The sequence below is a fragment of the Equus caballus genome, chromosome 13, assembly GCF_041296265.1.
Source record: "Equus caballus isolate H_3958 breed thoroughbred chromosome 13, TB-T2T, whole genome shotgun sequence".
Lineage (NCBI taxonomy): Eukaryota > Metazoa > Chordata > Mammalia > Perissodactyla > Equidae > Equus > Equus caballus.
This window is the reverse complement of record NC_091696.1, coordinates 41,219,116-41,239,149: the sequence shown is the minus strand read 5'-3', so window position 1 is coordinate 41,239,149 and position 20,034 is coordinate 41,219,116. Positions and strand designations below refer to the sequence as shown.

Genomic DNA, 20,034 nt, shown 5'->3' with positions numbered 1-20,034 from the left:
ATCCAGTGGGGACGCAGCAAAGGGGCTGGGCAGTCTCCGGGTTCCCCTGGTGGTTATGATTACTGGTGCCGTGGCCGTCGTTATTGTTACAGCAGGATTGGAAAACGGGGCGGAGGGGCAGGACACAAAGACGCCCGGGGCTTCTGGGGGGGGCAGCACCGGCCCCCCGCGCAGCCGATGGGGGCGGCGGGTCGGCTGCCCCCACCCTGCGTGCCCGGCCGCGCGGCGGGAGGGAGGAGGGAGGGAGGTGGGGGGGAGGAGGCAGCGCGGGCGGACGGGGCGGGGCGGCCGCATCCCCGTGACGCGCGGGCCAACCAGGCGGCGTTGCGGCCCCGCTCCTCCGCCGCCTCCCGCCTGCGCCGCCGCCAGCCGGGCCGTCCGCCGCCCGCCGCCCCCCGCCGCCGGCCGCATGGCGCTCCGGGGCTTCTGCAGCGCCGATGGCTCCGATCCCCTCTGGGTACGTGCTCTGCGGCCGCCGGGACGCTGCGGGGAGGGCGGCCCGGGAGCCCCCAATCGCCGCGGCCCCCAGCTCTGCAGCCAGCCCGGGGGTCCCGCTCCCACCCCACCCCACCCCATCCCCCGCCGCAGCCGCCCCCCGGGGGTGCAACTGATGGGGGAAAACTTGGGGGGGCCCAAGTCCAGGGAAGCGGGGCGGTGGTGGTGCATGTGCCCAGCCTGGTGGTTGACGGGGGGGAAGGTGAGGGGCCAGAGCCTGGGGGAGGGGGCTGGAAAGAGAGGTTCTTGTTGCTTTGGAGTCCCTTCCCCATTAAAAATAACGCGCCCGGGAACGGGACGCCAGAGGTGGGGACAGGAAGGGGGGCTGACTCTGTTTAACTTCTGCCATCTCTTGTGTGGGTTGGTGGCCCCCCCCCCCCACCTTTCGCCAGGAACACCCCATTGCCAAAGGGGCTGAGCTGGGGAGGGCTCAGGTTGTGGAGAGGGCGCTCCCCAGGGGCTGAAGTCTGCTCCCTTCCAGTTTTGCATCCAGGTTACTCTGCTGTGGTTACAGATCTTTGACATCTTTTACTTTCTTTCTGCTTGATCACGATGGGGAGAGTTTGGGGGAAAAGGAGGAGAATTGGGGAAGTTGGAGGGACAGCCAGGAAAGAAGGTAGGGCTGCTCGCTCCCTGCCATGCCTGCCTGGCCCACAGGTCAGGTGTGGGGTGCAGCTGAGGACGCCGGGGACCCTAGTGTCTGCGGGTGTGCCAGGCCCCTGCTGGAAATTAGGTGCTCTCCGGGGGACCCGCCTTGGGTTTTACCCCGGCAAGTTTTCATCTGAATGGGCAGCGCTGAGCCGGGCACGTCTCGCTAGTCCACTTCCTGTGGCTTAATCCCCAGCGTCTTGGGCATTAGCTTCCCTCTAATGCGATTTGCCCCTTTGTTCCAGGAGGGCACGCTGGTGTCATGCCATCTTGATTATGGGTAAACACCAGAGGCAAATCTGGATCTGATAGTTTTTCCACTTTTGTTTACGAATCAGGAGAGAGCAACATGTCTGGCTCTTCGGAGCTGGTGATCAGCATCCCCAGATACCTTCTTGTCTTGTTTCGTGGTCCTCTCCTGGCGGCAGGCTGAGTTCAGAGGGTTGGAAAGTGATCCGTGAGAGCCCCAGGGAAAGGCTTTATTTTTGGGAGGGGTATCCTTTGGTAGAACACGCAAACACACCTTGGTATGTGTCACATTTTCAGGCCAGTGGGATCGGAGAGTTACTCCAGGGCTGGAAACAGTACGGATGCTTTGCATTCAGGGTCTTGTGATTGTGATTCGAGGGCAGAAAATTTGCAAAGTCGACTCGAGTTAGCAGACAGAAGAAAACCTGTGGCGTCCAGGTGCCCCGCGCCAGGTGTAACAGCAGCAAGATGATTTCTGCAGCATCCACGTGGGCATCTGGCCTAGTGTGGCTGTGAATTCTGGAGTATTTACTTGTTTCTTTTCTTCTAAATTGCAGAGGGGAAAAAAATAGTCAACCATAAATTAAATTCTGCGTCAGGATATATTTTATTGATGGCAACTGGCAGTTGATGGCTAGTGAGGTTTTCTAAAGCCAAGTGTTTCTGGGGGTGTCCTCTGTTTATTTAGCTTAAGCAGCTCGTCCTGGTAAAGCCTTGCAAGGACTTTTTGATACAGAAATTGCCAGGTGGTTCGGTTGCCTTGGGCATGACCTTCACCTCTGCCAGGCCCTGCCTGTCTCCCCAGTCTTTGGCCTTTCAGACTGAGCTCTGCCCCTCCTCCGTCTGGATTCCTGGACTCACCAGACTTGCCCGATGCCCCAGTTTGTGGAGGTGGCCTGAAACCGGAGTTTGAGAGTGCCCAGCTGGGGCATGCGAGCTTCCTGGCAGCCAGAGAAACCAGCTGGAATAGAACGCACGTACCTCCTGCGTTTTCCAGGATGGCACGTGCAAGGCCCAGAGAGACTGGCCTCCCAGCCCACTGGATGACTGGGCGACCTTGGGCAAGCCACTTTGCCTCTCTGTGCCTCAGTTTCCTGATCTGTAAAATGGGGGCAGGGGCCAAAAATGTCCCAACCTGCTCTGGTTGTTGGGAAGAGTAAATGAGTTCATCTGTGTAAACATCTCAGGCCGTGCCCCGCGCAAACGCTGGTTATTATTATTCGTTCCGAAGATGGACTTGTGTGTTTCAAGTCGCTTGACCTTCCTTTGGGCCCACTTTTTCTTTCGCTGGTGGGGATGGGATTGGGCCACCCATCCCCTCATGCCGGCTCCTCCCTGACCGAGGGCGTGTGCTTAGATGTCAAGGTGACTGGCCCACATGACCCTCTTATCATAAGAGCTTTGTTTCTGGGCCATTGCCTGCTGTTGGGCCCCAGGAAACGTCCAGAAAAACCAGAACGTGGAAACGGCCCAAGATGAGGGTTCCGCTGACTTCCTTCCTTGCTGCAGGCAAATGCTCTAGGATGAGAAAGGAGAAAGCTGGTCATCTAGATGGAAAATAGGGGCTGCCCTTTTCCACTGGGCCTGCTAGGAGGAGCTGTTTTGTGGCTGATGTTTGAATGATGGTTGGGAAAATGGGCCTGGGCCTCCCGTTGCAAGTTAATTTTTAAAAAATGGATACTGATAGGTTGTATGTTCTGGGGAGAAAAATTGGAAAAATGTCGAAAAGTAGAGAAAACAAATCGGTCAGCAGGCTGGCGTGGTGGCTCAGGGCGAGTGCTTGCATCCCCTGGGTCAAATCCTGACTCTGCTTAGGCGAGTTACTTCCCACCTCCATGCCTCAGTTTCCCCACGTGGAAAACGGGGGTGCTAACACGGCACTGAGGGAACAGCGGTCATAGGGTGGGGAGGAACAAAGGCGTGAATCATTGGCAAGTACTTAGAAGTCTGCTGCTTGGTATACAGTTGGCGTTCAGTAAATGCTTATCGGTCTTGGAGTCAGTCTGTTTCCTGCCTCAGTGGCTCCCCTTGGCTTTGCATCAGACTATGAAGAGCCAATTTTTTGTCCATCTTCCAAATACCCTATTGGTTTTCAGACCCATCTCTTCCTTTCTCCATCTTCCTCTCTTCTTCCCCTTTTTGTCCGTGCCTCCCCCCCCCCCCCAGCCTCCCCCTCTCTCCCTTCCTTGTGCATCATTAGAGCCAAAAGGGATCCTGGAGCTCGGGGGGGGGGGGGGGCGGTCCTCCTGTCCACTCGCCCCACTTCAGGCATGTGGAGTCTCGGGCCCAGAATGGCAGTGGGACAAGGGAACAAGGTAAATGGCTCCGGGAGGAGGCAAGGGGAGCCTTTGAGAGGACTGGGCAGATCCGGGGCTCCGTGCAGAAGGAGGCCGTGGCCAGTCCGTTTGTCTGTGTCCTCCCTCCCTCAGCTGGACCAGCTCCATCGGTGATGTTCTTGGAGGTGCCTCACTTCTGGAACGCGGTGGTGGGCCCACCTTCTAGGAACTGATCCCTCCCTCTGGGTGTCTCACGGGCATCTCCGACTTACCATGTCCCGAAAGGAGCTTGGGACCCTCCTCCCTGAGCCCTCCCCATCTCAGTTAATGGCAGCCCCGTTCTCACAGAGGCAAACCCCCAGCATCCTTGACTCCCCTCTCTCCCTCCCATCCCACGTCTGATCTGTCAGCAAATCCTGTTGCCCGTTCCTTCGAGATGTTTCCAGATCTGCCTGCTTCTTGCAGCCTCCCCTCCTACGGCTCTGGCTGGAGCCACCACAGGCTCCCTCCTGGGTTTGAACACTCCCTCCTCCCTGCTCCCCCTGTCCATCCTTGACCCCTACAGTCTAGTCTCAATCCGGCAGCCAGAGGATCTTCCTAAGACACAGTTCAGATCTTGTCTCCCTTCTGCTTAAAACCCTGCTGTGGCTCCCCACTGCCCTCCAGGGAACAGCCGAAGGGCTTAGAGAGGCCTCTGAGGCTCTGGCTTCATCACCTCTCTGACCTGCTTGCTCAGATGTCACCTCAGGTCGCCCTGACTCCCTGCCACTTCCTTGGGCTCCCAGTCCGTCCCTGCTGCCCCTCCCCTGGCACTTACCGCCTTCTAATACAACAGATATTTGACTTCTTTACTCCCTGCCTCAGTTTCTGCCTGTGGAAAGGTCATTGTCACCGGGGCAGTGGTTTTGGCCTGTCTCTGTTTTCATGGCTGGAATCCCAGCACCTGGAACATAGTAGATGCTTAGTAAATGTTTGTTGACTGCATGAGTGATCTGCAGCACTGGAATGACTTTCGAGCTGGGTCAAAGCCTTTCCGGAGATCTCTAAGGATGAAATAGTCACTCACCTGTCTGGGAGGGGTCCTCAGGTGGACCAGCCCTCCAGCTTCCACATTCGATTGCTTATATTTTATCTTGCAAGTGTCAGACCGAGTCTTGTCTGTCTCTCTTTTCCCAGAACCCTGCACACAGTGGGCTCAATTAATATTTGAATTTTTTTTTAAAAGATTGGCACCTGAGCTAATAACTTGCCAATCCTTTTTTTTTTCTTTTTCTCCCCAAATCCCCCCAGTAGATAGTTGTATATTATTAGTTGTGGGTCTTTCTAGTTGTGGTACATGGGACGCTGCCTCAGTGTGGCCTGATGAGCGGTGCCATGTCCCCACCCAGGATCTGAACCTGCGAAACCCTGGGCCACTGAAGTGGAGCGTGTGAACTTAACCACTCGGCTGGCCCCAACATTTGAGTTTGAATGTTTCAGGTACGGGTTCCAAACAGAGGGTTAGATCTGGCCCACCAGTGTGCTAGTTTGCCTTTTTAAAAATTATGAATTACTGTAATTGCTAATATTTATTGATTGGTAGATTTCACAGAAAAATCTGGATTTCTGATCTCTCCTGAAAAATTAGATCTGATAGCACGAGGGCCTGCCTTTGGCCGTGCTAGTGGTCAGCTGGGGCTGCCCCCTCCAGAACGGGCCTGCTCACTCCAGTTTGCCGCAGTCCCCACTCCTCCCTATTGCACCTTCAATTCTGAGGCCCAGTGTCTGTTGCCTTTTTTCGCTCTGCTTTCTCACCTTGTTTGCGTCCCTCGCTGATGGAACCCCCCTGGCACCTGTAGGTATCTGAGCTGGCATCCCCTGCTTTGAGCCCAGCCTTCTGGTGAAGTGACTGGGGCCCATCTGAATCACTGGTTTGATGCTGGAAAGACCCTGGCTCCAGCACGAGCCCGGTTGGCAGGAGAGGGAGGATAAACTAATTATCAATGCCCGAGGAGTTGGAAGCAAGCATCTCATTTGCGTGTCAGCTCCAGATTTTCCTGGTGGGATAAGGTTTGGGTTTCATCAGGTCTTAGGGGCCCGTCACACAGCCCTTGGCGTGGAGGAAGCTGGAGAAGAAATTCTGGGCAAGACTTTGGCCCATGTCCTCGTGTTTCCCAGGGAGTTGGAGGCTGTTCGACTTCTCGTTTGGCTTGTTGGGGTTGCCTTGGAGAAGCTTAATGAGATGTCAGGGGGTTAAACCCCAGTGAGCCACAGAAGGACCTTGCGGGCTGCTTCCAGGCTGTTCCGCTGAGGGTGCCTTTTTCTCCCCTGATCCCTTCTGGTTGGCATGCGTGGGACCCTTCGGTTGCAGGGGGACAACGCCCATCTTTTGAGGTCGGCTTTGAAGCGCTGCTCTTTCATTTTAGACGGCCCCGGGGTAGGTGGATAATTATAACATCCAGATTCCGCTCAGATGTCTCCTCGGTTTAATTGTGGGGTGCACCTCCTGGGGCAGCTTGCCAAGTTCTGGAAAAAGGGTCTAGATGACTGGGGAGGGTGGCTCTAGGCAGGCATCCCAGACCCGTAGGTAGTAATTGAGGTTTTATAGGGCTTTCTCCTCCCTTTCCGTGAGCTGTCTCTCTGAGAACCTCAGTTTACCCTCTCTTGGCCTCTTAGGGAAGTCCTTGTTTGGGGATGCCCTCCTCTTCGGAAAGCATTTATCAAGTGCCTGTTTTCCAGGACAGGACTTCAGTATGGTCCTTGAAACACTGGATTCCATCTCTTGTTCTTCCCACAACCGTTTCTCACTCGTTCATTTATTCAGCCTTATTCACTGAGTGTTCACCACATGTGGCCAGTGTTCTAGACGCTGGGAATACAGCCATGAATAGAGAGACGAGGCTCGTGCTCTCATGGAGCTTTCACTGGGGGTGACCCAAACGAATTTGAGTAGTGGCAGGTGCCTCAAAGACATAAACTGGGACCAATTGGGGGGATGCAGGCTATGATGGAGCGATGTCCAGGGAAGGCCTTTTGGAGGGCGTGACACTGGAACTGTGACCGGAATGATAAAGTGGGCTGTGCAAAGGACTGGGGCAAGAGAGAGTCCCAGGTAGCGGCAACAGCAAGTGCAAAGGCCCTGTGGTGCTTGCTGTGGTCAAAGTATCACCGAGTTTAACTCAAAGGACTGCAGAGCCCATCTCATAAAAATCTTCCCTGGGGACCAGCCCGGGGGCGTAGCAGTTAAGTTCACACACTCCACTTTGGCAGCCTGGGGTTCGTGGGTTCGGATCCTGGGCACGAACCTATACACTGCTCACCAAAGTCATGCTGTGATGACATCCTACATACAAAATAGAGGAAGGTTGGCACAGATGTTAGCTCAGGGCTGATCTTCCTCAGCAAAAAAAAAAAAAACAAAAAAACCCCAAAACCAAAAACAAACAAAAATCTTCCCAGGAGCATTCTGCAAAAATGCATAAAAGACTAGTAAATGGCTTGTGGGGATAATAAGGGCCTGGAAATTCCCAGGAGCACGCTAACCCCAGCTTGTCAAGGAAATGGAGGAATACTTGCTCCCCGATAGAGCTTCTGATCCATTTATGTTGGAAAGAGTCTCAGGTTTTTAAGATTAAAATTTTTTTTTTTACGAGTCTTAGCTGTTTCTGATCATCAGCTGAAGCCCCTCAGGGTCAGACCCGGGGCGGGGGGGTTTCTCCGTTCTCCAGCTGCCCATGATTCCCTCCAAGGGCTTTCTCCAGCCCTGAAGGTGCTTGCTTGCGTGATCAAGATGACTTTCTATAGATTGCTAGAAAACTCTTCTTTTAAAACTAGATGTTACTGAGTTGATCTGGCTGATTGCATGAGAAAGATCTGGGGTGATAATTTTTTTGGTTTGCGCTGTTCCTTTTCAAAAGGCGAATAGTCTAGAAGAACATAAAGGGAAAGTAAAACTTTCAGGACTTCCCCTCCCCACGCTCGGTGCCCAGAAGTAGCCATTGCTGCTAGTTTCTCGGGTGTCCTTCTAGAAAAATTTCAACCATATCAAATAGGTGTGAAGGGGTGGGTGGGAGACAGTGGCTTGTGTCTCTCTTTTTTCTCCCCAAGTGGGTTCATACGCTAAATAATGTTCTGTATCTTGCTCCCTTCGCTTAAAAACCTGTTGCTTTTCTGTCCATGTTGACTCCACGCAAATCGAAAGAAAAAGGAAATGACACTTCTTTACAAACCACAGGTGGTTCTGTTCCGTGACTGTGTCGTGTAGCCCGCCACTCCCCTCTTGGGCGCTGTCGGGGTTGGTTCCAGATTTTTGGAATGGTCCACAGGGCCTTCTGGAACTTTCCCGGGCCCTCATCTTTGCGCGTGTATGCTGATGGATGTAAATGGCTAAGTGCCATATAGCCCTCCGTAAGAAATTGCTGGGTTGATGGATATGTGTGTTTTGAAATTGGATGCTTCTAATTATCAGCTGGCTGCCATAGTTTATACTTCTCCGATGGACCCACGAGCATTTATTAAGCGCCTGTTGTGTGAGAGCACTGAGCAAGCTGGGCATTGCCCGGGCTCATGTTGCTTCCTGTGTATGAAAGGGTTTCGTCGAGCTGAGTTAACCCTGACATTCCAGGGGCTCAGTCTGCAGAGTGGCTGGTTTTGTTCCCGTTTTAAAAAGGTCTATTAAAACTTACACATTCTTTGACTTCTCTGTGGTTTAGAAAAGTCCTTTTACATCAATAATTTAGCAACATGTAAAAGTTTTGCTCCTAATCCCACCATGCTAATGCAACTCACATTTAACTTTTTTATATGTAAACCTTCTGGTTTAATTCTGGAGTTTTCTGATTGCCAAAGTCACACTCCTTGTGACAAAATGGCAGAGAGATATTTAAATAGAGCATTAACATGCTTCTCTCTTGAGCTAACCAATAACCAAGATATTTTTCCATTCCTTCCTCTGGAATCGTGGAAATACTATAAACGTAAATAATATGGTAAAAATAAAATGGGTGGTTATAATCATTACTCTGTTTTGTTTAACGTACATGTCAATACATGGAATCTCACTAATTCTTTGTAGTAGTTTAATATTTCAAGTTATAGATTTGCTGTAGTTCAGCCATTTCTCTGTTAATAGGGGACGTTAATGCAGTTGCTTGCATTCATTTCCCATGGTTTTTTTTTTCTGCTTTTTCTCCCCAAATCCCCCCAGTACATAGTTGTATATTTTAGTTGTGGGTCCCTCTGGTTGTGGCATGTGGGACGCCGCCTCAGCGTGGCCTGATGAGCGGTGCCACGTCCGTGCCCAGGATCCGAACCGATGAAACCCTGGGCCACCGAAGCCTAGGGGACGAACTTAACCGCTTGGCCATGGGACCACCCCTCATTTCTCATTTTTAGTTCCTGTAAATAATGCTCCAATAAACATCCTTGTACATGGGTAAAAATTATGTAAATGTTTTTAATGGGTTTTGGGGCTGGCCCGATGGTGCAGCGGTTAAGTGTGCACGTTCCGCTTCGGCGGCCGGGGGTTCGCCTGTTTGCATCCTGGGTGCGGACATGGCACCGCTTGGCAAAAGCCATGCTGTGGTAGGCGTCCCACATATAAAGTAGAGGAAGATGGGCATGGACGTCAACTCAAGGCCAGTCTTCCTCGGAAAAAAGAGGAGGATTGGCAGCAGATGTTAGCTCAGAGCTAATCTTCCTCAAAAAACAACAACAAAAAAAGGTTTTGGCTGGTTCTTTTCCAGGAAGGTTGTAGCAGGTCCACTCTCAGCAACAGTGAATGGGAATCTCCATGTCCCTGCTTCCTTCTCAGCCCTGGACGTGGCTGAGTTTTGTTCCCTTAATGATAAAAAATATCTTATTTTCGTCTGTACTTCCCTTACGGTTACCCGCCGAGCATCCCGCAGTGCAGTGCCTGGTGATCTGTGTGTCCTTTTCTGTGCGTGTCTTTCCGGGTCTTTTTTTGCACTTCTTTCCCCGGGGGTTTTGTCTTTCTCCTGTCAGTTTGCAGGAGCTCTTGGTCTCTGGGGAATCTTGCCCTTTGTGTGTCTTGTGTGTTGCAGATATCTGTCTTAGGCTGTCGTCTGTCTGTCTGTCATCTGTGTGTGAACATCCACTTCTAGTCCAGGCTGGTGTGTAGTTTTGCGAGGCGGCGCGCGTGGAGCGCATACCATTTTCACTCCTATGTTTTTCATTGGCTGATGTAAGAATTTCCCCATATTCCTGCATAACTTTTAAAATTACGCCTTTAAATCTCCCAGCAGTTGTTCCTTGTATCGGCGGACTATAATTTCACGTAATTATCACCTGTGGTTTGACATTTCCATGGCTGGTTTCCCCCTTCTTTTTTTTCTCTTTTAAAGAAAGCATTGTAATGAATATCCTATGAATAGTGCCCGTCCACTTATTTCCGTAGCAGCTCCAAAGAAAGCCAGAGATGCAAAGACTAGGGTCAGGAGGCCCCCATTCGGGAGCCTGGGTTTGAAAATTGGTCCTGCCGCTTCCCAGCGCGCGACCTTGGGCCTGGCCCTGACCTTCTGGGAACCTCGGTTTCCTCATCTGCAAAGTGGGGGTCATGATCATGCTGTGTGTCTTCGAAGCGAGAGGGAGAAAAGAGGCAGGATGTAGAGGATGCTTAGCGGATGTTGGCAGACACTAGCCACGATAACGGAGGAGGCGGCTGGGCAGCCAGGGCCGGCGGTGGACAGCTGAGCCTGTGATGTGGCGTTTCTCTTCCGGTCTGTCATCATCCTGCAGCCCCCGGGGCCAGGCAGGCCTTGGCAGAGTCAGGATGGAGCCCAGCCCCAGAGATTCAGACACCTGTCCCTGGCATCTGGGACCGTTCAGGGTAATCCCCCCAGTGTTTAGGGTGTGTGTAGGGTGCCTGGGTCTGCATGAGGCATGCCGGGCGTTGGGCGTCAGCTCTGAAATTGGGCTGATGTGGGGGAAGTTCATTCTGCGGCTTTTCTTTGTAGGTTAGGATTAAGAAAAGTTGCTTAACTCCCTAAATCCACGGTGGGCTGGAACACCCCTGAGAGCTGCTGACACTCACGTACTTGCGAAGTGCCAGGTTTTCTGTTAGTATAAGCGTGTTAGTGACTGAGTTACCTAAAGGGACTTTTGTCTCTTACTCATGCTTTCTTTGTCTGAGCTTATAAGTGAGACAGTATAAAATGAAACAGTGCAGAAACGAGTTTAGTGAAATGTGGAAATCCTCCACAATCACATACTTCTAGGGCTCATCTCTTATTGGCAGATGGGGGTTTTAATTTTCAGTCCCTTTTCTCCACGTATCCTGCTTTTAAAAACGAAAATGGGATCCTGTGGAAACATATTTCTTATTTTCATTTACCAGGGCATCTGGGATAGGACCCATTTTTAATTAACACATATTTACGGCAAGATGAAATGTCAAGATGCAGCTGATTAAGTCGTTTGCTAATAACTGTTCCCTCTCGAGGTGGTTGGTCACAGGTTTGTTATTTTTTATTTATTTATCTTTTTGAGGAAGATTGGCCCTGAGCTAACATCTGCTGCCAATCCTCCTCTTTTTGCTGAGGAAGACTGGCCCTGAGCTAACATCCGTTCCCATCTTCCTCTACTTTATATGTGGGATGCCTACCACAGCGTGGCGTGCTAAGTGGTAACATGTCCACATCTGGATCCGAACTGGCAAAGCCCAGGCAGCTGAAGTGGAACGTGCACAGTTAACCGCTGCACCACCGGCCCGGCCCCCACAGCCTTGTTATTTAACCTCTGTGGACGAGGAGATGCTGGGGAAAATGTGACACCAGGCTTGAGTGGGTGGGCACTTCTTGGACCCTCTTAGATGCCCCTGGAAGGAGACGAAAGTTCTGGGGGTCAGTCCCCTAGGCTCATGAGTTGTGCTTATAGGACACAGCTCTCACCTGTTGGTCCCGTGGCCTGGCCCCTTTCGGGTGACAGTCTCTGAGGGTCTCCTGAAATCCTCGCCCTGGGCTTGACCACCTCTGGCTATGAAGGAGGCAGGGAAAGCCAGCATTTCATTTTATGCTTCTTTAGTGGGAGACACTGTGAGAGAAAGGAGGTGTTGAGTAAGCCAGCCAGTAGTGTCTGCCACCTTCTTATTAATACTTTTCCTTATGTCATGTCACTTTTTTTTTTTTGTGCAGAGGAAGATTCACTCTAAGCTAACATCTGTTTCTAGTCTTCCTCCCTTTTCTTCTTTTCCCCCCAACAAAGCCCATTACATAGTTGGGTATAGTTGTAAATTCTTCCAGTTCTTCTATGTGAGCTGCCACCACAGCATGGCTACTGACAGATGGGTGGCGTGGTTCTGTGCCCAGGACCTGCTCCTGGGCCACTGCTGAAACAGAGCATGCCAAACTTTAACCACTAGGCCATCAAGGCTGGCTCATCAATTCACTTTTTTTTTAACCTAAATAAATTTATCCCAAAGGAAGTTTCGTATGACTTTGGAATATCTTATGAAGTCACAGGTTGCTGATATGTATGTATTTACCTAATAGTTAGCTATTTAGTATGTCACTACTGAAATGAAAAAAATACGACATTCTGCAAACTGGCCAGCTCAGTGGTTCTCACTTCCGGGCGGTTTTGCCCCCAGGGGACATTTGTCAATGTCTGGAAGTGCTTTTGGTTGTCACCGCTGGAAGGGAGGTGCTCCTGGCATCCAGTGGGTAGAGGCCAGGGACGCTGCTAACGGCCCGCGGTGCCTGGGGAAGGCCTCTAAGAACAGTGTTATTGGGGCCCGAATGTCAGTAGCGCTGAGGCTGGGAACGCTTCTAGACTCGGTCCGCACGTTGCTGAGTTTGGTAAACCCTCTGATTCGCTTGTCACTCTGTTGTCCCCCGGATGACCGTGTATCGCTGACACTTCACATCTGGAGCCCGCTCGTCAGTTTCAGGCCCGTTCCCGCAGATGCCATCGGATCCCCAGAACGGCTCTGAACTGGAATTCAAGATAACTGCCGCTCCTTGAGCGCCTTCTAGAAATTAGGGAGGAAGATGCTGAGAGCTCCCAAAGCCGATGAGGTCGCAGTCATCCCCCTTCTGCCGGGCAGACCCTATCCATCCGAGGGCGTGTTTCGGAAAGAACACTCTGCTGGCGCGGAGGCTTGCTCTCCGGGGCCAGGCGGAAACCATGGCCTCCTGGTGACCGTGTGCTTTGGGAAAGGGCTGTTGTTTGTTGAGTGGGAGGTTTTACTGCCTTTTCTCTGCCTGGGTTTGGCAAAAACAACCTGGCATGGGAAAGGAATGGGGGAGACAGGCAGGTGGGGAGTGTCAGATGCGTCTGCTGGAGTTTTCAGGTGGCTTGACAATTACCCTCGTCCCCCCCAGTGAGGTTAATCGGGCGGTTGTGGCGCCGGAGTGAGGAGGTGGGGCCAGTTACTGCCTCCCGCCTGGGGTTAGCTTGGCTTAGAAGCAAGGACATTTTTCATCTTTCCTTCTTGATTCTGGAAACTTAGAAAAAAGCCTCTGGCCGTCCCTTCATAGGCAGCTAGATTGGAACAAAGGCCGGGCCGTGCATAGCACTTTTCCCTGAATCTAGGAGGCTGGCATTGCGACATCCCGCCCCAATGTCAGCGATGCTGTGCTGCGAAACGCGGCCAGCAGAGATTGTAGGACGCGCTGGTGGTGAGACGCAGACCCGTGTCAGAGATGGGAAGATGGGAGGCAGCACGGATCTGAGGACTGAGGCGGCGCGATCAGAACTTCCCGTCCCTCCTCCCCTCCCCCTGTCTTCTGTGTATTTGTCCTTTTATGGTTGTGGGTCCTGTGCTAAGTGCTGGGAACACGTACGTGGCGAGGGACACACGCAGCCTCCTTGTCTCATGAGGCCACGGCTGTGAAGATGCTTAGAGGAACGCAGCAGCACGGGGAGCCTGGGTAGCCCCTGTTGAGATCCTCGTTCTGTTGTTCGCCAGCTGTGTGACCTTGGATAAGTGACTCCACCTCTCTGTGCCTCCCTTTTCTCATGTGCAAAATGGGGGTCATGGTAGTGCTTACTTCATAGAGTTGTGAAATTAAATGAGTTGATGATGAACATGCTCATCCTATGACTGTTCAGTGCTGTCATCATTACCTTACTGTGCCTGGTCATGATGATTATTGGTATCTTTATCAGTCCCCATTCTGGTCCGAAGCGAAAGCCGAGGACCCAAGAGGAAGCCGAGATAGAAAGTCCTGGACGGTCGTGTAGTTCCAGGTTGGCCCCGAGGTAGCCGCGGTTAACTTCTGGTCCTCTGGGTCGCACAGCCTCCTTGGCCCAGATCAGGAAGCCTTTTTTTTCTGTGCCTCAGTTTCCGCATCTGTGAAACGGAGAATAGTCAGAGTACCTGCCTCCTGCTAGTTTTGTCTTAGGGATTGGATGTGGCCTGCGAAGGGCTGCGATCTGTGCCTGGGGCCTTTTAAGGATGCGCTGTGACGGGGTCTAAACTTCTCCATGGAAAAGAGGTGCCTCCCTCCCCCTGCCGCCTTGAGCACCGTCTGTTCCCCGGACCCCGATGGCGGCTCTTAGGCCGTCCCAGTGCCCGATGGTGCCATGGCGTCTTGGCTCTCGTTCTTGGTCTGCTTGCACACGTCGGGTACAGATCTCGCCAGAGAGCCTGAGCCCCGGGTGGCCAGCCTGCTCCGCTTGCTCATGGCCTCTCCGGGGCTGGAGGTGGCCCCCACTGTGGTCCATGACGCAGGGGTCATCTTCAGTGGGGTCCCGTGCCCCCGTGTGCCGAGCCCTGGCCTGCCTGGGAGCCTCTGGCTTCCGCCGTGACGGCCCAGCGCGTGCGGAGCGCTCCTTTGCTGGCTTGTCTGAGTTATTTCCTTTGGCCTCCTGCCCGGGGCTGGGATCCTGGGGTCACTGGCAGGACGGAGTCACTGGCTTTTCCGTGTTTTTCTCCATTGCTCTTCAGGTCGATTATTCACCCCTTCTTTGTTTGTTGAACAAGAATTTAACAGGCACCTACTGTATGCAGATGAATTAGAAGGACGTGGTCCATGGACTGTTCTGAATGCTTTTATGGATGCTGATGAGTCCGACCCCATAAGAGCCTGTGGGGTTACTCCCATCTCGCGGATGGCGAACGGTGGCAGAGACGTCCCCCAGCTGGCAGATGGCACAGCCGGTCAAACCCAGGCCGCCTGGCTGCAGAGCCTGGCCGGCACCCCTGCCCCGTGCCGCCCCGTAGACATTTGGGTGCTGAAGGAGATGTGCGGGCTTTGGTCCTAGTGGATAACGGGGCGGAGGGGGCCCTTCACACAGCTGAGGCCTCTCTCCCCCAGCTGGTATTTGAGGCCACTACTGGAAGGATGAGGAGGAGCCGGCCAGGCCAGGGGCATTCCAGGCCCACAACAGCCCATGGGAGGCCGTGAGATGGGAGAAGGCTGGGTGAGTTTGAAGAACAGGGGAAAGGCTGTCACGGCTAGAGCGTCAGCGGGCGGGGGAGAGCGTTGTGGGCTGATAAAGAAACTGCGATATGATAATAACAGCTCACACTCATATGGTCCCAGGAACTGTAAAGAGCACTTTCTGTTTCCTCCTCAGAACAGTCCTGTGAAGTTGGTAGACTGTTAGTGTCATACAGATGGGGAAACGGAGGCCCAGAGAGGTTATGTGACTTGCCCAAGGCCACACAGCGGGGAGGAGGTGGTGATAGGCCTTGAGCCCAGGTCTGCTGCTCCAAAGCTGTGCCGTGGACCCCCGAGTCATGGGACCCTTCACCAGTGCCGGCCCCGGTCTGTCTCTGCTCTGATGCTGCCTGGCTCGAATGAGGGAGCACAAGAGTTCGGAGTAGAGGGGGCTTGGGATGGGGAGAGGGGTGAGCCGGGACATTCCCTGGGGTGGAAGGCTGTGGGGTGGGGAAGGGCACGGGGTGTCTCTGAGGATGCTGGTGGCTTTCCCAGTTTCCTCTTCTTGGCCACACGAGAGAAGGGAATGAGCCAAAACTCACCTCCCACTTTCACAATTCCTCAGGTTTTGCAACGTGTGGTGATGCGGCATTTTCTCACGAGAATCCTCAGCAAGGCTTCGTTTGCCTCCACTTAACCCATTTTTAGGCCCCGGCCTGTCCTCCCAGCCCTCTTTCTCGCCCGTTCCCCTCCTGGCCCTCCGTTCCACTTTCTGATGTGTGTAGTCATCGTCACGTGCGCAGCCACACGTTTCTGTCCGTGACAGGCCACGCACGTGACGGTGGGCCCGTCAGATAATAGTGAACTGTCGCCTGCTGGCGTCGTGGCTTATGCAGACCTCAGCAAGCGCCTCAAAACGTCGGAAACCGTGGACCCCCCAAGACCAAAAGGCTTTCATGAATAGAGAGGAATTTTCATGGTGCATTATCTGCTTTCACGCAAATCTAGGATGAAAAAAGAAACAAACCCAGCAAGACACCATGGACGTGTTTCCGAAAACAGTGAGAGCTCCCCAAGAGGAGCCTCAGGCAGGTCCTTGAGGAATATTCCAGAAGAAGGCCGTGTTCTCGTAGGAGATGGCAGCTGATGGCAGCTCTGTGCGTGTTAGTGTCCCTGCAGACCGTCCAGTGGGACGAGAGGTGGAGGCGGAAGGCAGTGACGTGGATGGTCCTGAGCGTGTCGGCCTACTCTGCCGTGTGTGTTCGTGTCTCAGTTTTTAAAAAAAAGTTTAAAAAGTAAAAAATTTAAAAAACAGAAAACTTCTAGCCTAAGGCTATAAAGAAAGAAAATATTTTTGTGCAGCTGTACAATATCTGTTTTTTTTTTTTTTTTAAATTTTTTCCTTCTCCCCAAAGCCCCCCGGTACATAGTTGTATATTTTATTTTAGTTGTGGATCCTTCTGGTTGTGGCATGTGGGACGCTGCCTCAGCGTAGCCTGATGAGTGGTGCCATGTCCGTGCCCAGGATCCGAACCGGCGAAACCCTGGACCCCCAAAGCAGAGCACGCTGACTTAACCACTCGACCACGGGGCCGGCCGCTGTACAGTGTCTTTATGTTTTAAGCTGTGTTATTACAAGAGAGTCAAAAATTAAAAAAAAAAATAAAATGTTTATAAACTAAAAAAGTCACAGTAATCTAAGGTTAACTTATTGTTGAAGAAAGATATTTTTTTATAAACTCGGTGTGGCCTGAGTGTACAGTGTTTCTAAAGTCTCCAGTAGTGCCCAGTGATGTCCCAGGCCGTCCCGTTCACGCACCACCCGCTCCCTGACTCACCCAGAGCAGCTTCCAGTCCTGCAAGCTCTGTTTGTGTAAAGTGCCCCATAGAGGTGTACCTTTTTTTAATCTTTTATGCTGGTTTTTTTTTTTTTTTTTTTTTTGGTGAGGAAGATTGTCACTGTTTTGTATATGGGATGCTGCCGCAGCGCGGTTTGATGATCAGTGTGTAGGTCCGCACCCGGGATCTGAACCCGTAAACCCCAGGGCTGCCAAAGTGGAGCGTGTGAGCTTAACCGCTATGCCAGCAGGCCGGGCCCTGTACCGTATTGCTATTGTCCGTTTCTGTGTTGAGATGCACAGATACTTAGCATTGAGTGCTCAGGAGAGTAGCGTGCTGTCTGGGTTTGTAGCCCAGGAGCGATGGGCACCAGAGCCTGGGTGTGCATCTAGGTGTGTGTAAGTGGACTCTGCGATGTCCACATGGTGGTAAATTGCCCAACAACGTATTTCTCAGAACATGTCCCGTGTTCAGCACTGTGTGCCTGTATTTACATGCCCTGAGCTCGTCCAGCGACAGTCTCGGATCCTGCTGTGCCCTTGGAACGCTGTTCCCCTGTCTCCACATTGGCACATCCTGGCATCTTGGCCTTCCTTAGATTCTACTTGCTTCCAGAAGCCTGCTCTGAGCTCCCAAGTTGTAATCACAATGACGACAGTAACTTGCACCAATAGAGTGGTTGCTGGGTACCCTCTGTTGGCACGTGTGTGACTTTACCTCTATTTTCTCAGGAGGGCAGGCTCTGCGGCGGTGAGCCAGCCTGCTGGTGTTGCAGTCTCCTTCTGCCACTTACAGGCTGTGCCACCTTGGGCAAGTTGCTTTCCCTCTCTGTGCCTCAGTGGCTTCCTCTGCAAAATGGGAACCAGAGTACCCCCTTCAAAGGATTGGGGTGAAGATGAAATAATGTAATGTGTGGGTTTAGTCTTCACGATGACCCCGAAAAGCAAGTATTGCTGTCCTTGCCGTGTGGACGAGGTGTGCCTGTGAGTTTTCTTCCCCTTTGCTTTGAGCATGAACCCCTTTCTCTTCTCTGGATGCTCTTGCCGTTTATGTGTGTCTCTTTGATGACACTTAGTGCTTTCAGAGTCTTGGTTGTAGCTGTTTGTGTTCCTGTCCCACGTCCTGTACAAGATTCGGAGCCTCTTAAGGGCGGGATACAAATGTGGATGTTTCTGGTTCGACTCCTCTTACAAAGCAGGGCTCTGTGCGTGTGTTAAATGGACGGATGGGCGGGTGGGCAGGCCTTCAGAGTACTGGGCATCGGTGGTGGGAGTGGGGCCAGAGGGAAGAACTGTTAAGACAGCAAGGGGGGTTCTCAACGAGGGCGATCGTGCCCCCACGGGACATTGACAATGTCTGCAGACGTTTTTGTTGTCACCACTTGGGGAGGCGGGTGCTCCTGGCATCCAGTGTGTAGAGCCCGTGGAAGCTCCCAGACGTCCTGCGTGCACAGGACGCCCCCACCACGGGATTACCTGGTCCCAGGTGTCAGTAGTGCCGAGGGTGAGAAACCTTGATTAAAGGGGACGTGTAATCTGGTTACAAGCAAGATAGTGACGGGGAAAAGACATTGCATTAAAATTTTTTTAACAAATGCAAATGAGTCCTGTCTAGATGAGGCATCCTCTTACTGAGGCGATGAAATGAGGTCTCTGTGTATTTATTTTTTTGGAGGGGCAGTGTAAGGTAAAGGACAGCATATGTAGTGTGAAATTTGCACAGTCTAATGACCCTGGGTCTTATTCATCTTTTTTTTTAACCGCTTTATGGAGACGTAATTCACATGCCATGTTGTTCACCCATGGAAAGTGGACAGTTTGGTGGCTTTTAGTCCAGTCGCAGAGTTGTACATCTGTCGCCACCGTCGGTTTTGGCCCTTTGTCATCACCCCGCTCGTTCATCTCTGGGCCCGTGAGAGCTGGCGGGCTGTGTGTGGGCCATGACCGTCCCCGGTGTCGGCTGCATCCAGTTCACGGTGTGTCGAGGCCCGTTGTGGTGCCTGTTCCTAGAGCCCACAGGTGCTCACCCAGTGTCACGCACTGCGGGGGCGAGGGTGACGTCTCGAGGTCCCAAACCTGGGCATCCTCTGCCCTCGAGGAACAGACAGTCGGGGGGAAGAGTGAGAAGTGGAAGAAATAACGTATGAAATAAATAGCATCAGATCGAGCCGTATAAAACTGCCAACATTCGCTGATTTTCAGTCTACGTCTGGGGTTGGCAGACTTTTTCTGTAAAGAGCCAGGTGGTAAATATTTTAGGCTTTGTGGGCCAAGAGGCAAAGTTGTCTTTTACACCGTACAGTTGAAACTGTGAACTCCATCGCTGGTTTGGGAGCTGTACAAAGCGGGCAGGGGGCCGAATTTGGCACGTGGGCCGGAGTTTGCCCACCGCCAACCGACACAAATGGCAATTTGTGTGGTTCATCTTAGTCATGTATATTATACATAATGTATTATATACTATAGTGCATGTTCTGTAACATAATATAGAGTGTTAACTAAGATAATATGGAAAACATCAGTAAATAAATAACACTGGAAAGAAATATTTAATGACAGAGTTTGGTGAGCGCTCTGCAGGAAATGTACAGTCTCATGAGGTGATGAAATGATGGATTTGACGTGTTTGAGAAGGTCGTGGGGTGGTGGACTGGCCTCCCTGGGGAAGGGCTGTTTCGGCCGAGACCTGAAGCTTGCCTCTGAGCTGAAGTCAGGCCAGTGAGGGGAAAGGCTGCTGGCAGAGTGAACTGGCTGTGCAAAGGCCCTGAGGCAGAGTCGTGTAGGAACAGTGAGTCGGGGCTTGACCCAGAGGCTGTGGTGAGAAGTTCGCTCTCGGTCCTGGAAAAGTTGTAGGCAGAGTGTTGTGGGTTTGGGATTGCAGCTCAGAGCCATCCCCTTGCTTGTTGTGAGGTGGATGGATAGGAGGCGAGTTGGGCTAGTTGTGAGCAGACTGGGGTAGCTGTCCAGGTATCCCAATAAATATTTATCAGGCGTGGAATGCATCGAATGAATCCCCTATCTCCGAGTGGTGCGCTATTTTCTCTTTTATTATGTCACATGAATAAAAAGATTCCTGTTTGTCAAAGGCCGTGGTTATGTAGTGTTCCAGCAAATCCACACGCTGTCAATTTCCGGGTGATTTCTCTCCCTTTCAGTGTCGAGACCAGTGCCGTCCCATACAAATATAACACAGGCCACATAAGGAAT

At 52.2% G+C, this 20,034-nt stretch overlaps 1 protein-coding gene across 4 annotated transcripts in view; it reads left to right on the top strand.

The window, feature by feature from the left end:
• Window positions 1-298: 298 nt before the first annotated feature.
• The window catches only part of ABCC1 (ATP binding cassette subfamily C member 1), a 126,835-nt gene continuing 107,099 nt past the window's right edge, over window positions 299-20,034 (top strand). Inside the window, exon 1 of one of the 4 annotated variants that reach the window (XM_023655035.2) lies at window positions 299-457. In XM_023655035.2, coding sequence (XP_023510803.2) covers window positions 410-457 — 48 coding nt within the window. In that variant the 5' untranslated portion in view covers window positions 299-409. 4 annotated transcript variants of the gene reach the window in all.